At 40.7% G+C, this 18,732-nt stretch overlaps 1 protein-coding gene across 7 annotated transcripts in view; it reads right to left on the bottom strand.

Annotated features, from left to right (window-relative positions):
• UTRN (utrophin) overlaps positions 1 to 18,732 on the bottom strand; it is a 587,274-nt gene that overhangs the window by 450,531 nt on the left and 118,011 nt on the right. For 6 of the 7 annotated variants that reach the window (XM_073337527.2, XM_073337525.2, XM_073337526.2 and 3 more), the window contains 8 exons: positions 13,077 to 13,169; positions 12,458 to 12,622; positions 12,169 to 12,246; positions 7,708 to 7,800; positions 6,621 to 6,793; positions 3,070 to 3,185; positions 1,614 to 1,777; positions 743 to 943 (listed from right to left, as the gene is read on the bottom strand). In XM_073337527.2, the coding sequence (XP_073193628.2) occupies positions 743 to 943; positions 1,614 to 1,777; positions 3,070 to 3,185; positions 6,621 to 6,793; positions 7,708 to 7,800; positions 12,169 to 12,246; positions 12,458 to 12,622; positions 13,077 to 13,169 (1,083 nt within the window). The remainder of the gene's footprint in view (positions 1 to 742; positions 944 to 1,613; positions 1,778 to 3,069; positions 3,186 to 6,620; positions 6,794 to 7,707; positions 7,801 to 12,168; positions 12,247 to 12,457; positions 12,623 to 13,076; positions 13,170 to 18,732) is intronic. The other variant, XM_073337529.2, reaches the window with a different exon arrangement.

The following is an 18,732-nucleotide window of genomic DNA, read 5'->3' as shown; positions in this document are numbered from 1 at the left end:
CAAACATATTAATTGGAAACATTGAAAACCAAAAACAGAACGAACTGCAAAGAAAGCAGATACGTTTTCAACTATGGAAATAAGAGTTTTATTTATTTATTTATTTAACAAAAAGTCCAAAAAATGTGCACATGGGAGGGGGTCTTCTCTTCTCTATATATGGTCATACAGCTCCTACACATGGAGAAGGCAACTATTGTGAAGGTAGCTCTATTTTCTGATGACATGTGATCATATATTTTACATTGACAGAAACACAGACTAAAGTATCTAACAGATTTTTTCCATCTCCAGCACCTACAGCTTTTAGCAACATTATACTTACAACCAGAAACCTCACACTAATAAATCGGGAAACAGCAGGACCAGCTCCTCCACTGGTGTACATCAGCATAGCACCATTGGATCTGGCCCATAAATCATGACAAAGTCTATAATATTCCCTTCAAATAATGTAGAAGTTGAGGAATGAGGACAAATTGTGCACTAAAAGTAACATTCTAATAATCAATTATTTCTATTATTTAAAAAAAACAAAACAAAAAACCCAAAAGGTTAAAACTCAAAATCTAATGCGCAAAACAAAGCATGATGCAAATGACACAAGCCTTAAAATATCCTACAAATGTTCAGTATAAATTTAGCAAAAGCAACACAAATGAAACAGAAGGGTGTTTTTATAGTATCAAGAACTAACAATTTTAAGAATGGGCTGGAAAAAGACCTGCCAACACAAACTTACTTCATGGGTAGCAAACTGCTCCTTGACTTCTTCAACATCACCAGATATGTTATCTTGCTGATATGTATCTTCAGCTGAAAGCAACCATGTGAGGACCTCTTCCAGAGCTTCTTGGTAGCTGTCCAAGTCCATATCCACCTCAGTCACAGTGCTAGGGGTTTCTGCTCTAGAACCTTCATGTTCCTCTTCAGGTGTTGCACTCTACATAGCAAAGAGGAAAGTAACATTTCTTAGCAACGCAGAAATGTTGTTTCCATAATTGGCACAAAACACTGATTGTTTAAGATCCTTTGAGTACTTGAGCGATGTGACAGTGTGTCTGTTATGCCAACTCTTAACATATTAAAATAGGATAGTTGGTTACTTTGTAGACTAGAGGGGCCAACTGTCAGATCTGATTATTTTCCTTTTTTTTCTCCAAGGGTAATACAGAATCTAGAGGTCACCACTAACAAATAAAATCACCCTCATTAGTGTTTATTAAATTAAGTCAGCAGGTGACACTGAAGTAGAGCGGAGGAGTACCAAAGAAAAATAAAAACCTCTCCCCACGCAAATTCAATTCAGGATCAGGAGCCACCATGTCCAGCACACCAAGATGAATGAGAGCGATGGGCAGAAGCAGGAAGCTTAAAGCGTTAAACTTTCCAGGACAAGTAGACAATTGTCGGTGTAGGAAAAGGGAGCGGGAGGAGAAGGAAAGGCAATGCTAGAGTGAAGATGAGAGAGAGAGAACCAGGAGGAGGATTGTCAGGGTGCAATTTTAGTATCCTCCAATGAATTTTGCAGGGGTCAGGAGAGCTACCGGTATACCTGAACAGGTGAAAATTATAGCCAAGAACCTTCCAGACCTGGATGGACAGAAACATACTTGCTGTATATTAAATGCTCCTCCTTCACATTCCTTTTTGTATCTCCTTGGAAGAGTCTCCACCTCGCGGATGTCTTCCATGGTGACTTGCTGAGGAAGGACCTCAAACAAAGAGGTCAAATACATGATGATAGATTTTTTGTCAGGAAGCTGTACAGCAACATCTACACAGGAAATTTTAAAAAAATGAAGTGAGACTGCTTTTCTAGAAAATCTCCTAGATAGCTATGGTGTGGTCTGTATACCAGAAAGCGTCAGGGTCTAAAAGTTTTATGCCAAAAGGTCAGGCCTTCCTTCCCCAATGCATCTGGAATGGCTAACAGATCAGAGCAGCACCAGCAATGGAAAATGCAAGTAAATAAATAAATAATAGTGGAACAACCCCCTTTACTTCTTGGAATGCTAGAATATTTTTGGTAAGAGGTTGGAGAGATTCTGCCCCAACTTTTAACTTCATGTTTTAAAGCTGATCCCCAACTCTTCAGAGCAAAGAGGCTCCTGAAATCAAGGATTTTAGTTTGGAAAGTCTTGGGAAACTCAATGCTTACAAAAGCTGAGCAGAGAACAAAACAGAAAGTCCACATTCTGTCAGTCCCTACATAGTATAGGCAGTGCAGCAGAAGCTACCAAATCCTATAAACATACCAGTTTCCTCAGAGCTGCAACAAAACCATAAGTACAGCCCCATACCATCCCAATGGAGAGTCAGGCCCCATTATCCTCACTTGGGGGGATACACTGGGTGATGGGCTTAAAGAGCTCTCTCTAGACTGAATCTTATCTCTATACCTGTACCTCTAGGACTGATCACCTAATGCTGTAGAGGCCATCTGCTAATCTATTATGCAGGATATATCTTTGGGAAGCCCAGAGTCCACTCAGAGCGGTGGGGCTTCAGCAGAAGTCATAGAAGCTTGGTAGCAAGTGCTCCCACAGGTGAAGCACTTAAGCAGTTAATAAGTGGCTACTGCTGTTCAGTGGGCATAGAAAGCAAAGTGGGTTTGTGTATGAGAAGAGCTACCCAGTATATAGTATTTAATGTTTTACATGAGCCTGAAAAATGCTTAGTTATTTATAGTTTGAACTCCTACACGTTTTGACATGTACAATTATAATCAACTCATACTTCATTTAAAAAAAAAAAAAGAACAGATTGCGAACCAGTTTTTGCTTCTTTCTCTTCCTTAACCAAGGATCATCATTTGTTGCATCACTTAATTTTAAATAAAAACAATCAGTGAAGACAGATGTCACTGTTACACATACACACACACACTCATCCACACACCCCCCTTAGTAACTGGATCTCTCTTCAAAGACAATGGCTGAAGACAACAATAAGTTACAACTGGAAAACAACTTGACACTGTATTTACATTAAAAGTAAATGGAAGTACATTTTGAACACTTATCTCAAAAATGATTTTCTAATCAAGAGCAAGCAAACACATTTTACCTTCAGGATCTAACAATTTTTCTATTCCCAGGTGGCTTTTGGCTATGGTGAAAGCATGTTCTAGTCTCTCAGTTGGGGTCAACTTAGTAACTTTATCCCAACTGAAGAGCTCAGGTCTGAAAGAATAAGGAAAACAAAATCAACCGGGGGAGAGGCGGGGTGAGGAACACCTCACACACATCAGATAGTGTTACAATACAATTACAGATTTTAAAAAGAGTAACCGAGACCCCAAGCAGAAAACTCTAGTATGTGCAACAAAATTCTGAACATATTTGAATCACTAACTTTATATCTATATGACTGTAGTTATATTCTCATCCCATGCCACATAATACACTCTATAACTGCTATTTTTGTAACAACATTTGAAGAGATAGAGTCAATTTTAAAAATGTACAAATCTATTATTAAAATATTTATTTTTCAGCATTACTGCAGAGTATTTACTTTTTCTGTTGCACTCAGTTTGGACAACGTAGAAGAAAAAGTCAGTTTCCCTCTTCTTTCGAGTTACTATGATTAGCATGGCATTGCAGCGTTTGAACTGCAAACATCACAGGGATAATCATTTCCCATTTTTTTTAAAATACAGACATCGTGAATAATTGCCATTTTTTCATAAGATTTCTAAAACTTGGTAGAGGAGGGATGGGGTGGGTGCTTAAATGCAACTGAAATGAATACAGAGCTGAGGACAGAGGCAGATTTACAGTAAAAAACAGGGTGCCCTGGCACGGCACCCCCCAGTGACAGGGCCCCAGGGCCGGGCAGCTGCGGAGGCAGAAGCCTGGTCCTGCCGGCTCCTGGGGCTTCTGAACCGACCAGCAGCCAAGCTCCCCCGTCCCCCGTCTCCTCCCCTGAGCGTGCCGCGTTCCAGCCCCTTCCTGTCCCTCCCAGAGCTTCTCGGGGGAGGAGGTGGAGAAGAAGCAGGGCCTTGGGGAAGCAGGTGGAATCGGGACAGGGAGGAGCAAAGGCGGGGCCGCTGCACTCCCCCTACACATACACCCTCCACCCCCCTGCCATGAGCCAGTCAGGGCCGGGGTCTGTGGTCTCAAGTTGTGGGGATGCCCCCAGCCCCCTGCCTTGACTCCTGCATCCCCTCACGCACCCCCAGTCTCCTGCCCTCTCTGACTCCTATACCCCCTATTCCCCCACACCTTGAGCACCAAAGGGGAGCTCCTGCACGCATACCCCACATTCCTACCTGCACCCCCCTCGCACCAAATGGGAGCTGCCCCAGGTAAGTGCTCCACACCCCAACCTCCTGCACCAACCCCGAGCCCCATCCTGTATCCTAACTCCTGGACAGACCCTGCACCCCAACCCCCAGCCCGCTCCTGCACCCTAACTCCCTCCCAGACTCTGCACCCCCAGTCCACCCAACTCCTGCACCCCCTCACACACACCCAGCCTTGACTCCTGTCCCCCCATCCCATCCCCTTGCCCTCCCTGATTCCTGCACACACCCAGTCCCCTGCCCTCCCTGACTCCTGCACACACATCCCCAAATCCCCACCTGCACCCCTCGCACCAAACAAGAGCTGCCCCAGGTAAGCACACCACACCCCAACCCTCTGTCCCAGCCCTGAGCCCCCTCCCACACCCCAACCCCCAGCCTGCTCCTGCACCCCAGCCCTGAGCCCCCTCCCGCACCATAAGTCCTAGCCAGACCCCACGTCCCAACTTTTTTTTTTTACACATTTTTTTACGTTTTTTTAATAAACCGCTCTTATCCAAATCGCTTTACAAGAGTTAGCTAACAGTACAAACAATATTTGGAAAGATAATTAAGTGGTCCACCAAGACACTCAGAGATTTTTAAGTGGTCTGTGGAAAAATAAGTTAGACTACAAAAACAATCAAGGTACCTCACTTTATTTTCATTTACTTCCTATTACCCATAGGAGGAGGAGGAGGAAGAAAAAAAGAATGAAAAAGGGGAGTGGAAGGGGAGATGAGAGAATGTTCTTTTTCTTGGCTGGGTCCCAAGGAAGGGCCCCAAAAATTAAGCTGAGCACAGGGCCCCACTAACTCTAAATCCGCCACTAGCTGGGGAACAAGACTGAATAGGGAGTTAAAGGTTCTGACATGTAGGAAAAGGTTAAAAAGCTCTAACATCTAACATAAATAGGATAAATTGCAACTAATAGGATTTTAATAATTGACTACAAACACTAGAAGGAGGGTTAGAAAAGGATTTACAAAATGATACCCCTATGTGTAAAGGAATAAAGTAAAGAGAAGGAATATTTAGGTGACATTAAAAAAAAATCCATTAGGCAGCTAGGAAGTTGCAATTTTTGCTGATAATAATTTCACACCTCCTAATATTTTTGCTACCCTGTCTCGCCTGAACCCCATCCCAAACTGTTTGTTCATCACATCACATCCCATCCAAATGTTATGCTTTGCGTTTTGGATTAGAAGATCACCGAGGCAGGGACCGACATTTAGACAATGACTGTACAGTACCTGGCACAGTGGAGCTGTGATCTGGTTGGCCCCTAGGGGCTATAACTATACATTTTAAATGAATAATTATAAAATTATACTGTGGAATAGCTCATTCTGGGAAATGATGGATCCTGAAACATTTGTGAAATTTAAAATTACACTGGACTGACCAAAAGCAGAAATATCTGATGAAAGTCATACTTTTTTAAAAAATTAGGAATGATTATTTCTACAGACTACCTAACACACCTCCCAAGACAAAGAATACATGATCTTTGCCCAGAGCAGCTTAAACAATACCTCTCAGAAGAAGGGCCAAGGGAGAATAAAACACCACAGGATAGAAACAAAGAATTGTATTATCCTTTGATTCTTCTGTTAAGTAATGTATGCCAACTGTGTGAGAATAATTACTTTGTCTCTCAAATCACACTTACTCAAAACTAAGAGGGAGCCATGGTGCCTGTATTACTTGTTGATTTGTTTCAAAGTGTTCCTTTATCTACTCACTAGAGATGCTACAAAAAACAAGCTGGACTGGAGCCTTTTTTCCAAGTGTTTTCAGTTTGGGGGAAAGGAGTAAGATGGTCTAACAGCCAAGATATCCTCTCTGTAAAGATGTATTCAGCTTGCTTTCTAGTTAATGTAGGTCATTTGCGATTTAAAACACTCAAGTACTTTTATTTTTTGGTAATTGAAAAGTGAGCAAAGGAACAGCGGAAGTTACAGTGTAGCCCTGGCTTTGCCCTCTGCAAGTAAGTAAGTGCTGGATTGGCCAATTTCCCTCCATTGTTAACATAACCACACCAAAAAAAAAATAAATCCCCAAAACTAAAAAACCCATCACCAGTGAATCATTTAAACAGTCTAAAAGCTGTTGTCAAGTATCAGGGGGTAGCCGTGTTAGTCTGTATCCCCAAAACACAACAAGGAGTCTGGTGGCGCCTTAAAGACTAACGGCACAGTCTCTAAAGACCTTCAGTCTTTAAGATGCCACAGGATTCCTTGTTGTTAAAAGCTGTTGAACACTCCAAGATGAAGAAGCAAAAGCTGCTTATTGATGTAGCTGTCTAATCATCTAATATGTCACTTACTTGTGCCTGTGGATCACAGCATTAAAGGCAAGTCCATCAGTCCAGCTTGTGGTAAAGTTCAGAACATTGACCTGACTGTAAGGCCTTGTGGATTGCCGAACCCAGCTCAGCAGGATTTTCTCACTGTTTGTCTGCTGCAAGTTTGACATGATGTCCTTCATGACATCTTTCACCTGCAGAAAGCAAATAATCAGTCACAACTACAATTTTACACAAGTTAACTGTTGATCTGCCAAACCAGCATTTAAGCTGAGTTGTTGCACCAACTGGTATCAGAGTTCAAGACACTGTTTTCACTAAACACAATAAGTTAGCTGCAGACAGTGAACTGAGGAAGGGAGCCTTTAAGACACTTTGCACCCTCCTGATCAAGGGCTGCTGTGTGTGCAGAATGGGACCCTAGTGTAACAGTCTACGACTGCTCTACGTTACAACAGCATCCCCAGTGCTGCCCAGGCTTGCACGGCATACACTATGGCTCTGTCTCCTCCTGTCCTTGGTTCTACCCCTAGCATGTTCCCCTATACTGGGCCTTGTAGGGGGACGATTCCACATGGGGAATTCTCCCGAGCCTCTTACATGCCATTTGCTGCTTTTATATGATGCCTAAGCAGAGACCAAAGTCCCTCCCAAAGCATCCAATTCTCCTCTCACTCATGCTTGTGTAAATCATGAGTAACTGCATTAAAATCGGGGAGGTACTTTGGTGAGACACTAAAACCAGGCCACAATTACAGTACCGAGGCCATTCTGCTACAACACTTTAAAAATACCTTGCAAGTAGTTCTGTACAGAAAGCTTGAATAAAAATGTAATGCTATTGTCTCCATTTAAAATGTTTCTGTGTGGTAACAACACTAAGAACAGAACCAATTGACTGAGTACAACTGGACACGCAATTAGAAAGTGCGTTGTGGGATTCAGCCAACAGAAGAGGTCAGAAACTAAACTCTGATCTACACTAATTACAAACTCAAAAGAAACGTGATATTTTCCACGCTAGAGGACAAAGAAAGGTTTGTAAGAATTTAAAAAGATCAACGTGGAAATTCCTGGAAAGAGACCCACCTCCCCAAAGCTTCCTCACCTGCCAGTGCAAGATGATGCTCCACAGTAATCCCAGCGTCAGTTTGGGATTTCCATCAACAATGTCAGTCCCTCCTATATTCACCAATTCCACCTGGAGGAGACATTAAATTAACATTTCTCACCAAGGATTTGAGTGTCCTCCCATTTTCTTATCTACCAACCAGCCATTAGCAAATGAACAGATACATTTAATTTTGTGGAAATTGCCAAGCAGAGCTGCTCTCTTCAGAAATCTTATCTGAATTTGTCATGAAGGCAATCAGAAGCAAAATACATAGGCAACAGAGTAAGGGTTCAATCCCGACCAGCAATATAGGGGGGTACCAAAATCAACCAATACACAGGCAAAATGCAGTAATTCATCTGTTTTGCAAGGTAAGAGGTAAACCTTAATACTATAGGGCATTATAGAGCCATGGAAGTGTCATAATTACAAACAACTTTAGTTTTCAGATTGACACAGGAGCCACACATGACAAGCTTTGTATGTGGTAACACAGTGTCCAAGGGAGAATCAATTTGCATTCGTTTTAACTGAAGAAGTTTAATTAGGGCTTACTTCAACAAAAATTATATTTAATTTTTCAGGAGGGGCTGCAAGGGGCAAGATGACATTGGTTTTATCTTCCTTTTTAAATTTCCTTAATCACTAATGATCTCTGCTTTTTTCTTGACACTTCCCCTCTTGTTTTAACTTGACCTCATCACTTATGGAAGCTTTTGAACTCTTCTTCATTTCTATTTTACACTGAGAAATGTAAAGTTTTTGAAACAAACTCAGTTCTTACTCCTTTTTTCACAAGAGAGTACAAATGAGAGTCAGATTCCACAGTTTTTCCTCAGAGAGTTGAATAAAAGGGGCGGACCAATGAAAAGAGCAAACTGCCTAGAAAGCTGTGTGTAATGCCAAGGTAGCGTTATCTTTTAAAGTTAAGCAGTCCATAAACAATGTCCATAAGATGTCTTAATGGGAAGAAATCTGAACTGATAAATTTAATGTAGGGAAGCCAGAACTAGAGACTGGAAATTCTCTTTTTGGGTTATGAGCTCTCCAAATCCAAAATGGACAATGGGATAGCATACCTTACAGCAGCAAATCTAGAGGCTATAGAAGAAAGGCAATTAAGGTGACCATGGTGCTATTCCCAAAGGCAACACCACCTCCACTGCAGTATCAAGCACTCAGTGGAAGAACTTAGATTACGCCTGGGTTGAGGCACTTCATAAAGCACATATACGTGTGTCAGGTGCAGCAGCAATTTCTTCCTCTACGCAGAATGGGGGTCATTAAGCTCACAGAATGAATGTGAACAGAGAAGGAAAGCAAATTCCACTCTGCCTTACACAGTTACTCTGATACAACAGTGAATCTCTTTCCTGCTATCTCATCTGATAAAGCATGTTTTGTTCAACATCTTTATTAACGATCTGGATGATGGGATGCATTGCACCTCCAGCAAGTTCACAGATGACACTAAGCTGGGGGAGGGGGGGAGAGAAGAGGGAGATACGCTGGAGGGTAGGGATAGGGTCCAGAGTGACCTAGATAAATTGGAGGATTGGGCCAAAAGAAATCTGATGAGGTTCAACAAGGACAAGTGCAGAGTCCTGCACTTAGCATGGAAGAATCCCATGCACGCTACAGGCTGGGGACCGACTGGTTAAGTGGCAGTTCTGCGGAAAAGGACCTGGGGATTACAGTGGATAAGAAGCTGGATATGAGTCAGCAGTGTGCCCTCATTGCCAAGAAGGCCAATGGCATACTGGGCTGTATTAGTAGGAGCACTGCCAGCAGATCAAGGGAAGTGATTATTCCCCTCTATTCGGCACTGGTGAGGCCGCACACGGAGTACAGTGTCCAGTTTTGGGCCCCACCCCTCTACAGAAGGATGTAGACAAATTGGAGAGAGTCCAGCGGAGAGCAACGAAAATGATCAGGGGGCTGGGGCACATAACTTACGAGGTGAGGCTGAGGAAACTGAGCTTGTTTAGTCTGCAGAAGAGAAGAGTGGTGACGGATTTGCTAGCAGCCTTCAACTACCTGAAGGGGGGTTCCAAAGAGGATGGAGCTCAGCTGTTCTCAGTGGTGGCAGATGACAGAACAAGGAGCAATGGTCTCGAGTTGCAGCGGGGGAGGTCTAGGTTGATACTAGGAAACACTATTTCACTAGGAGGGTGGTGAAGCACTGGAATGGGTTATCTAGAGAGGTGGTAGAATCTCCATCCTTAGAAGTTTTTAAGGCCTAGCTTGAAAAAGCCCTGGGTAAGATGATTTAGTTGGTGTTGGTCCTGCTTTGAGCAGGGGGTTGTTCTAGATGACCTCCTAAGGTCTCTTCCAACCCTAATCTTCTATTACTAGTTGGTGTCTGCTATAAATCACACAAGGGAACATGACGACGAGCTCCTTATGCTCCTATCTATAATGTGTAGGGAAGAAAAAGCTGTGTGAACATGTGGGACAGGACTTCAAGTTAAGTGACATGTGCTGGAGGGTAATATAATTTATGCCAATGATTAAAGGATTAGAAAACGTGATTTACAGTGACAGACTCAAGAAGCTCAATCTATTTATCTTAATAAAGAGAAGGTTAAAGGGGTGATTTGATTACAGTGTATAACTACCTATTTGGGAAACAAATTTGATAATGGACTCTTCAATCTACCAGAGAAAGGTATAACCCAATCCAATGGCTGGAAGCTGAAGCTAGACAGGATGGAAATAAGGTGTACATTTTTAAAGGTGGGGGTAATTAATCACTGGAACAATTTACTAAGGGCCATGACAGATTCTCCATCTCTGGCAATTTTTAAATCAAGAATGGATGTTTTCCTAAAAGATATGTTCTGTGAATTATTTTTGAGATGCTCTACGGCCTGTGTTACAAAGGAGGTCAGACAAAATTATCAGAATAGTCCCTTCTGCCCTTGCAATCTCTGAATTATCACCAATACTACAGATTCTTCAGTCTGCCTATGTAACTCCACTGAATTAGTGCCGAGTGTCACCTTTTCAACCAATCTTTCTGTTTGTTAGGAGAATGAAACTGACATGGAATCACTGGGACAGACATGGAACCTCAGAGTCACTTTTCAGGAAGACACACATTTTAAAGCAGCAGAAACTTATGTTTTTGGAGAGACAGTGAGGAAGGCAATGGGATGGGAAGGGAGGGAGAGAGAGAAAAAATAGTCACCAATGCAGATAATTTAACCATAACACTGGAAAGACAACTAGGATGCAAAGAGGGGAACACATTATAATGGAAGGACTCCAAGTGCCGCCTGCTGAAAATTATTTTGTAAAAGGTGTGATTTAATCTGAGTGGAGAAGGAAAGGTTCTGAGAACACGTAACAGAAATGCTTATGGTTTTGGAACCTGTGTGATTATAGACAACTCTTTCAATATCCTCTCTGTATCTGTACTAAATCCTACATCCAACCCTGTAACTATACAGTATGAAAACCATTGCATGTTCTGATCTTCAAATAGCTTTTTCTATCATCATATTCTAAACTATTCTGCTCACATGAGTGAACTGAAGTCACAGCAATCACTGTAAATTTTGACATCTAGTACTCACCTGTTCCTTAGAATTTTTTTTTTAAATGCTCAATACTAATTCTTTCAAAAGTTATTGATATTTTATAGCCCCTAAGCTCCTAGGTAAGAGGGAAGTAACAAATATTTTAACAAATGTTCTCTAAAATTATTGTATGTATTACAGCAATGGAAAGAGCAGAGCCGTACTGTGCTAGGGATGGCACAAATTATAGAAACATACTCCCTGCTCCAGAGAATTAACAATCAAAGTCTCCAATCCCACTAACATTCAAGCACGTGCTTAAAATTCAATATATTGTATTTTTAATTTTAAATAATATCTATCATGTGTTATTTCTAAGGCCTGTTGCCATTAGACCAATTGAGGATTGATCAAACGACTCTTCAGGACACTTCTACCGGCTGAATCATAGAGATTTCTAAAGAAGCCATATGTGCCATATATAGTTTACATACCAAAGGTTTGGTGAAGTAGTGCTCAAACACTACTATCATGAGTGCATCTAAGAAACCAGATTAAATAATATTGATTCAATAACATACACCAACTAGAAGTGATAATGACTTATAAGCGGCAAATAATGAGAGATGAAAACGTAAAACAGTTTAACCCACACAGAGAACAAATGCCTATAACCATTCAGTTCCTCTTCATCAAAATCTCATCCAAAACTATGCCATTTTCGTAACATCTTGCTTGCATTTAATTATTTCACAAAAATATTAGACAGTTGAAAATACTGACCACCTGAATTGTGAATAGTTTTCATTGTCTGGTGGCATTTTTATTTGCTATGTGCAACTGGCTTATGATCTGCAATTCCAAGTCTTATCTGAGAAGACTTATTAAACCAAAATTACCACAAAAAATATTTTAAGTTACAATATAAACTTACACTGTTCTGATGTAAAACTTGCAGTACTCTGTTGACATTATTTAGGGCATGTACTCTTGTGGAACCACGTTCTTTGGGCTAAGAATAAAAATACAAAGTTACATTTTGTTCGTGTCAAAACACTTGACAGTTGAAAACAAACAGAAAAACGGGAAATTTGTCATTTTATCCTGTTATTTTTATAAAGAAAAACAGAAAAATAAGGAAAACTGCAGATTAAAGAATGTTTACTGAACTATGAAAAAAAGAGTAACACTTAATACAATACTCCTTATATGTTGAAACAAACCTCAGTTTCAGAATGTTTCAAATTTATACAAAACTTCGTAAGTTTTAAATTTTCAATGTGCTGCGGAATTTTGTAGTGGTAACATAACTGCCTTGTGGAAGTTCCCAAGTGGGGGGGAAGGTGAAGTTTTTGGCAGTTCGACAGAGCAGCTGGGATTATTGGCTCCTGGAAAGGAACAAGAAGCAATTTGTTGTTTTGACACCCATAAGACAACTGAGGCCTTGAGCACTGGGGAGAGGCTGCACTTCCTCTTTTTTCATGCCCTACTTTGGGTAGGGGCAAAGAGAATTTAAAATTCAAAGCAATACTTGACAACACCAGCCACTACATTTCCCCTGTGCTACCACAATCTGATTCGTGCAGCAGGCCTGCGTGGAGCCCTATTGCCCTACTGGTGCGAGGATCTAATTGCAGGATCAGCGCCATAAAGCTTATCGTGGACTGCCACAAACGGGTATCAAAGCATGAAAGACTCTCCCTCTTGTGATGCCTTGCAACTTCAATGGGCTTTAGATCAAGCCCAAAGTTACATGCACTACCATAGTGGGATGTTTGTATTTAGGAAGCACAGGTCAGGTGGTTACCATCCTTCACAATCACTAACTAATACTTTTCTTACCAGTGGATTTCCTGTGAGCCCTTCTAGAAGATCCAAAAGCTTCCTTCCATCCTTGAGCTCTGTGAACATATCCTTAATTGGTGGCTTCCCACTCTACAGAAAAAAAATAATATGGGAACAAAATGAGAGTTTTATTTCAGCAACAGAAGCCTCTTTAAAATTAGAGAAATTTTAATTTTTCATCATATTTTCAATTCACGATTACTGTAATAAAGGAAAAAAGAAGAGTCCCACAACTGTGAGTTGTGGCCATCCTCTACAGATGAAAATTCTTTCCTTACCTTTTTCCTTTCTCCTTCACTGTACATCTACAGCCTAATATCGACACTCTCTGAGCACCCCCAGCTCATACTAACTTTAATGTAGGTGCTTCAACACCCCAGGGAAAAATCCCCATGTGCTATACTTTTGGAGATTTCTTTGAGAAGAAATGTTCTGTTCTAGCTACACCTAAGGCAGAACCAAGACAGATTCTCAACAGCAAGATTCTTGGCTAAATTCTCTTGGTGGTGTTGCTTTTCATTGTGGGGATGATCCAAAGCTCACTGAAGTCACTGGGAATCTTTCTGTTGTCTTCAATGGGCTTTGAATTGAGTCCTTAGGAAGGAACACCACCACTTCTGTCCAGATCAGTTGACTAGAAGATGCAGAAATTGGGGTTTCCATTAATATTTTGAAACTGTTCACTTTTTTCCCCCAGCCATGTATTCATTTTCATGGAAAAAAAGTACAGGAACAGAATCCCAGTAACCATTTCTACTGAAATGGGTACATAATTGGTGTAAGTTAGGCAACAAAATTGTAATATCAATCCTTTCCTATACTTCCCTTTAGTCTCATTATCCATGGATCCAATCACAGATTCTATGGAAATGGGACTGGAAAAAACACAGGCAGCCGGTAGCCAGATTAGTGTGTTACATTCATCTACTGGCTGTGTGATATGCAGATGAGTGCCAGATTGGAGAACAAAATAATTCCAAAAGGTGTCTAATGTCCATAACATTTCAGAATTTCACTACACCATCCCCTTAACTACATGCCACTCTTTTTCAGAAAGCAAAACCCGTCAATTTACACAGTTATGTCAAGTAGTTGTGCTATTACCACATTCACTGTCCTGGCTCCTCTTTCCCCAATGACAGGTTTATAAAAAGAGACAAGAATTGCCGAGTTCTACTAATACATTAAAGCAGAACTCACGCTTTGTAACATCAACACAATTGCAAAACGGGATTATTTACATGTGACCCGAAGCAGCCAATTTTTTTTTAATAATGTTTATTGTTTCAAAGCTACTTTTTGGTTTCAAAACTTAAAACCTTAGTTAGAGCAACAGCTGCCAGAAAGGTCTGATACTATTAAAAGAATTTATAGAATCAAAGTTAAGCTATTTCAGACACTGAACCACATTGTGATCTCGTTCACATCAGCATAATTGCAATCAAAGTGCAGTCCCCAGTTTTAACTAAAACCATCTGAAAAAAAATAGTAAGGATGCTCATGTAACTGACACAGCTCAACGTTATTTTTTTTATTTTTATTTTTTAAAGTAGCAACCATCCAAGATTTCTGACATTAAATTAATGCAATAAACTTTTCTGGCAGAAGGGTTACCAGTCAATTACTGTCTCAATCGATTTTATAAAAAGTGTGTACAGAGCGTATATATACACACACAAGTCTAGGATAGAGAGAGCAATGCAATGGACATACTATAATTCCAAACAGAGTAATGATGAGATAATGTGCACAAATTAGAGTTTATGAGCAGGAACATTACATATCAGTATTTAATAAGTGTAACTATACCCTTCCAAGCATGGTAAGACCACCACATATTCACACTATTCGCATATGCTTTTCAGGTGATGTATGTGTCGTACAGTTCAATCTCAACCTTTAAACTTGGCCTGGGATGGCAGAATGGGAGAAAGGAGAAGGTGGAATTTTTTGGATACTCCCACACAATGTGGTGTGCCACGGGAGCAGCTCGGCCATCACAAATTACTTTTACCACGAATACCAGCATACAAGCCAACTTAATTTAGGATTGGATCAACGGATAGGTGATGGGGTCATGGCAATTAAGGTGCACGAGTCGCTGCTCCTGTTGATTACAAACTACCTGACCATGAGGGGCCAATGGAAGCTTGACTAATTGGAGGAAGCCCCAAGGCCCCCCTTCCCCCCCCCCGCCCCATAAAAGCAAGTACCTGCTAATGTGTATGTAAATGGTTGGGCTAGGGGGCTACTACAGAGTCTACCCCTGCCCAGTTGCTAAATAGCAGAACCAAAGGTGCCAGATTTGTGGCCATGGGGAAAGGAAGAGGGTAGGGAAGTTAATATTCCGGAAGTCCAAGGATTTCTTTCCCTCAGGAATCTGTTGTCGTTGGTTTGATGCACTGATAAAAGTTTCCTACAATCTTGCCAATTGTCTTACAGAAAGAAGAACAAGTATTCTATTGTGTGTCCACGGTTATAGGCTCGAGCTATGTGTGCATCACCCCAGAATTGCATTCCTCTTCATATTAGTGGCTAACACACACACACATAAAGATTCACAGAGATCTAGAAAATGTGCAGAGCCTGAAAATACCAATATCAAATATCCTGACGTGCATTTTGATAAATAGCCCACAAGCAACTTTTCTGTCTCTGCTGTGGGATTGTAACAGTTTTGTTGGAGAGGATAAAAAGATCTTCATTGTGCTGTATTACATTTAGGAGGTTCTGGACATATACCATCTGATTTTTTTCCCAACTTGGATGTTTTAAGTATACGAAGAAAAACATGATTATTTCCTGCTCTGAGACATTTTGTTGTGCAGGTCATGATATTTTTCCATCTACAAGTAACTTTCCACATACTGTACTGCTTGAAAAAGTTTCGATCCGCTTTTCCAAGAGAATGGTTTTATTTCACTGGCATCAGAGCAGCACTTTCTTCTGCCAGTTTAAACAGCCATCAAAAGAGCTTTAGATTATTTCTGAAATTTAAACTACTCATTTCTGCTTTACTACAGCATTCATTATCCTCAAAACAAACAGATAGATAAAGCAATATTAAAAAAACTGTTTTGTAGATTTGTAGAAAGCTTCCAGAGAAAACAATGCACGGTACTGGGATGAGAACTAGGGTCAGATGATAAAATAATAAAGGTATCTTAGTACTTTGTTAGATTGCCATCCAATATGCCTTGGGAATTATTTTTCCTTTTTTCCCCCCAAAATAGAGAGTCATAGAGCATAGTTTCTGATATAATTCACTATTTTGTAAATTTTGCTAAGCACTTTGGACCCTTGTAGGAAGGGAACTACATAAGTGTTATTTTTATAGCAATGTGTTAATGGCCAGATACAAAGCCCCAGGAAATCAATAGAATAACTGTCTCCCAATTACTTCAATGGACTTCAGATCAGGACTGTTAAAAAAAAAAAATTAGCAAAATTTTCCACCACTGCCATTTACACCGATGCAAAGTGAGAATAAAATGTTGCCATTCGGAACTGGTGTATTTTATATTCACTTTTCACAGGTGAAAGTAACTACACAAGGGCAAAGCAATGGAGGCCTAATGATATCCCATAAAACAGCCATTTTATCACTGAAGAGATCAAAACGGAGGTACTAAACACTATTAAAGTGACAATCAGACAAATTAGACCAGGACCTGAAGCCAGTGGCAAGTGCAAACACATCACGCCATCAGCCAGGAAGTAAGAGAAAATGAAAGGCGGAAGAGGAGTCCAGAAGAAACAAATTTTCACCCTAATTACACCCTAATTATCCTTCATGTGGGAACAAATGATACGGCTAGATTCTCGCTGGAAAGTATTAAGGGAGACTATGCTAGGCTGGGGAGGACGCTTAAGGAAATTGAGGCTCAGGTGATCTTTAGTGGGATTCTGCCTGTTCCTAGAGAAGGGCAACAAAGGTGTGACAAGATTATGACTATCAATAGATGGCTTAGGCAGTGGTGCTATAAGGAGGGCTTTGGGATGTATGGCCATTGGGAAGCATTCATGGATAGAGGACAGTTCTCTCGGGATGGACTTCATCTGAGTAGGGAAGGAAATAGACTTCTAGGATGGAGGCTGGCACAACTGATTAAGGGAGCTTTAAACTAGGAATTTGGGGGAGATGGTTGGGAGATGTCCAGGTAATCACCACGCCAGAATTTAGCATAGAGTGGAAAGAAAATGAAGTAAGAGTGGATACAGCTGTAGGTACAGAATGTGAGTGAGGCCAAACAGCAAAAATTAAGATGTTTGTACACTAATGCAAGGAGCCTAGGTAACAAAATGGAGGAACTAGAGTTACTGGTGCAGGAAGTGAAACCAGATATTATAGGTATAACAGAGACCTGGTGGAATAGTAGTCATGACTGGGCTACAGGTATTGAAGGGTATGTGCTGTTTAGGAAAGACCGAAATAAAGGTAAAGGTGGTGGAGTAGCACTGTATATCAATGATGAGATAGAATGTAAAGAAATAAGAAGCAATGAAATGGATATGACTGAGTCTGTCTGGGCAACAATTAAATTGGGGAAGAAAACTATTAGAGCCTCCCCTGGGATAGTGCTTGGGGTGTGCTATAGACCGCCGGGATCTAATTTGGATATGGATAGAGCCCTTTTTAATGTTTTTAATAAAGTAAATACTAATGGAAACTGTGTGATCATGGGAGACTTTAACTTCCCAGATATAGACTGGAGGACGAGTGCTAGTAATAATAATAGGGCTCAGATTTTCCTAGATGCGATAGCTGATGGATTCCTTCAGCAAGTAGTTGCTGAACCGACTAGAGGGGATGCCATTTTAGATTTGGTCTTGGTGAGTAATGAGGACCTCATAGAGGAAATGGTTGTAGGGGATAATCTTGGCTCAAGTGATCATGAGCTAATTCAGTTCAAACTGAATGGAAGGATTAACAAAAATAAATCTGCAACTAGGGTTTTTGATTTCAAAAGGGCTGACTTTCAAAAATTAAGGAAATTAGTTAGGGAAGTGGATTGGACTGAAGAATTTATGGGTTTAAAGGTAGAGGAGGCCTGGGATTATTTTAAATTAAAGCTGCAGAAGCTATCGGAAGCCTGCATCCCAAGAAAGGGGAAAAAATTCATAGGCAGGAGTTGTAGACCAAGCTGGATGAGCAAGCATCTTAGAGAGGTAATTAAGAAAAAGCAGAAAGCATATAGGGAGTGGAAGAAGGGAGGGATCAGTAAGGAAAGCTACCTTATTGAGGTCAGAATATGTAGGGATAAAGTGAGACAGGCTAAAAGTCAAGTAGAGTTGGACCTTGCAAAGGGAATTAAAACCAATAGTAAAAGGTTCTATAGTCATATAAATAGGAAGAAAACAAAGAAAGAAGAAGTGGGACCGCTAAAAACTGAGGATGGAGTGGAGGTCAAGGATAATCTAGGCATGGCCCAATATCTAAACAAATACTTTGCCTCAGTCTTTAATAAGACTAAAGAGGATCTTAGGGATAATGGTAGCATGATAAATGGGAATGAGGATATGGAGGTAGACATCACCATATCTGAGGTAGAAGCAAAACTTAAACAGCTTAATGGGACTAAATCGGGGGGCCCAGATAATCTTCATCCAAGAATATTAAAAGAATTGGCACAAGAAATTGCAAGCCCATTAG

Source organism: Lepidochelys kempii, chromosome 3 (genome assembly GCF_965140285.1).
Source record: "Lepidochelys kempii isolate rLepKem1 chromosome 3, rLepKem1.hap1, whole genome shotgun sequence".
Lineage (NCBI taxonomy): Eukaryota > Metazoa > Chordata > Testudines > Cheloniidae > Lepidochelys > Lepidochelys kempii.
This window is presented reverse-complemented; position numbering and strand designations above follow the sequence as displayed.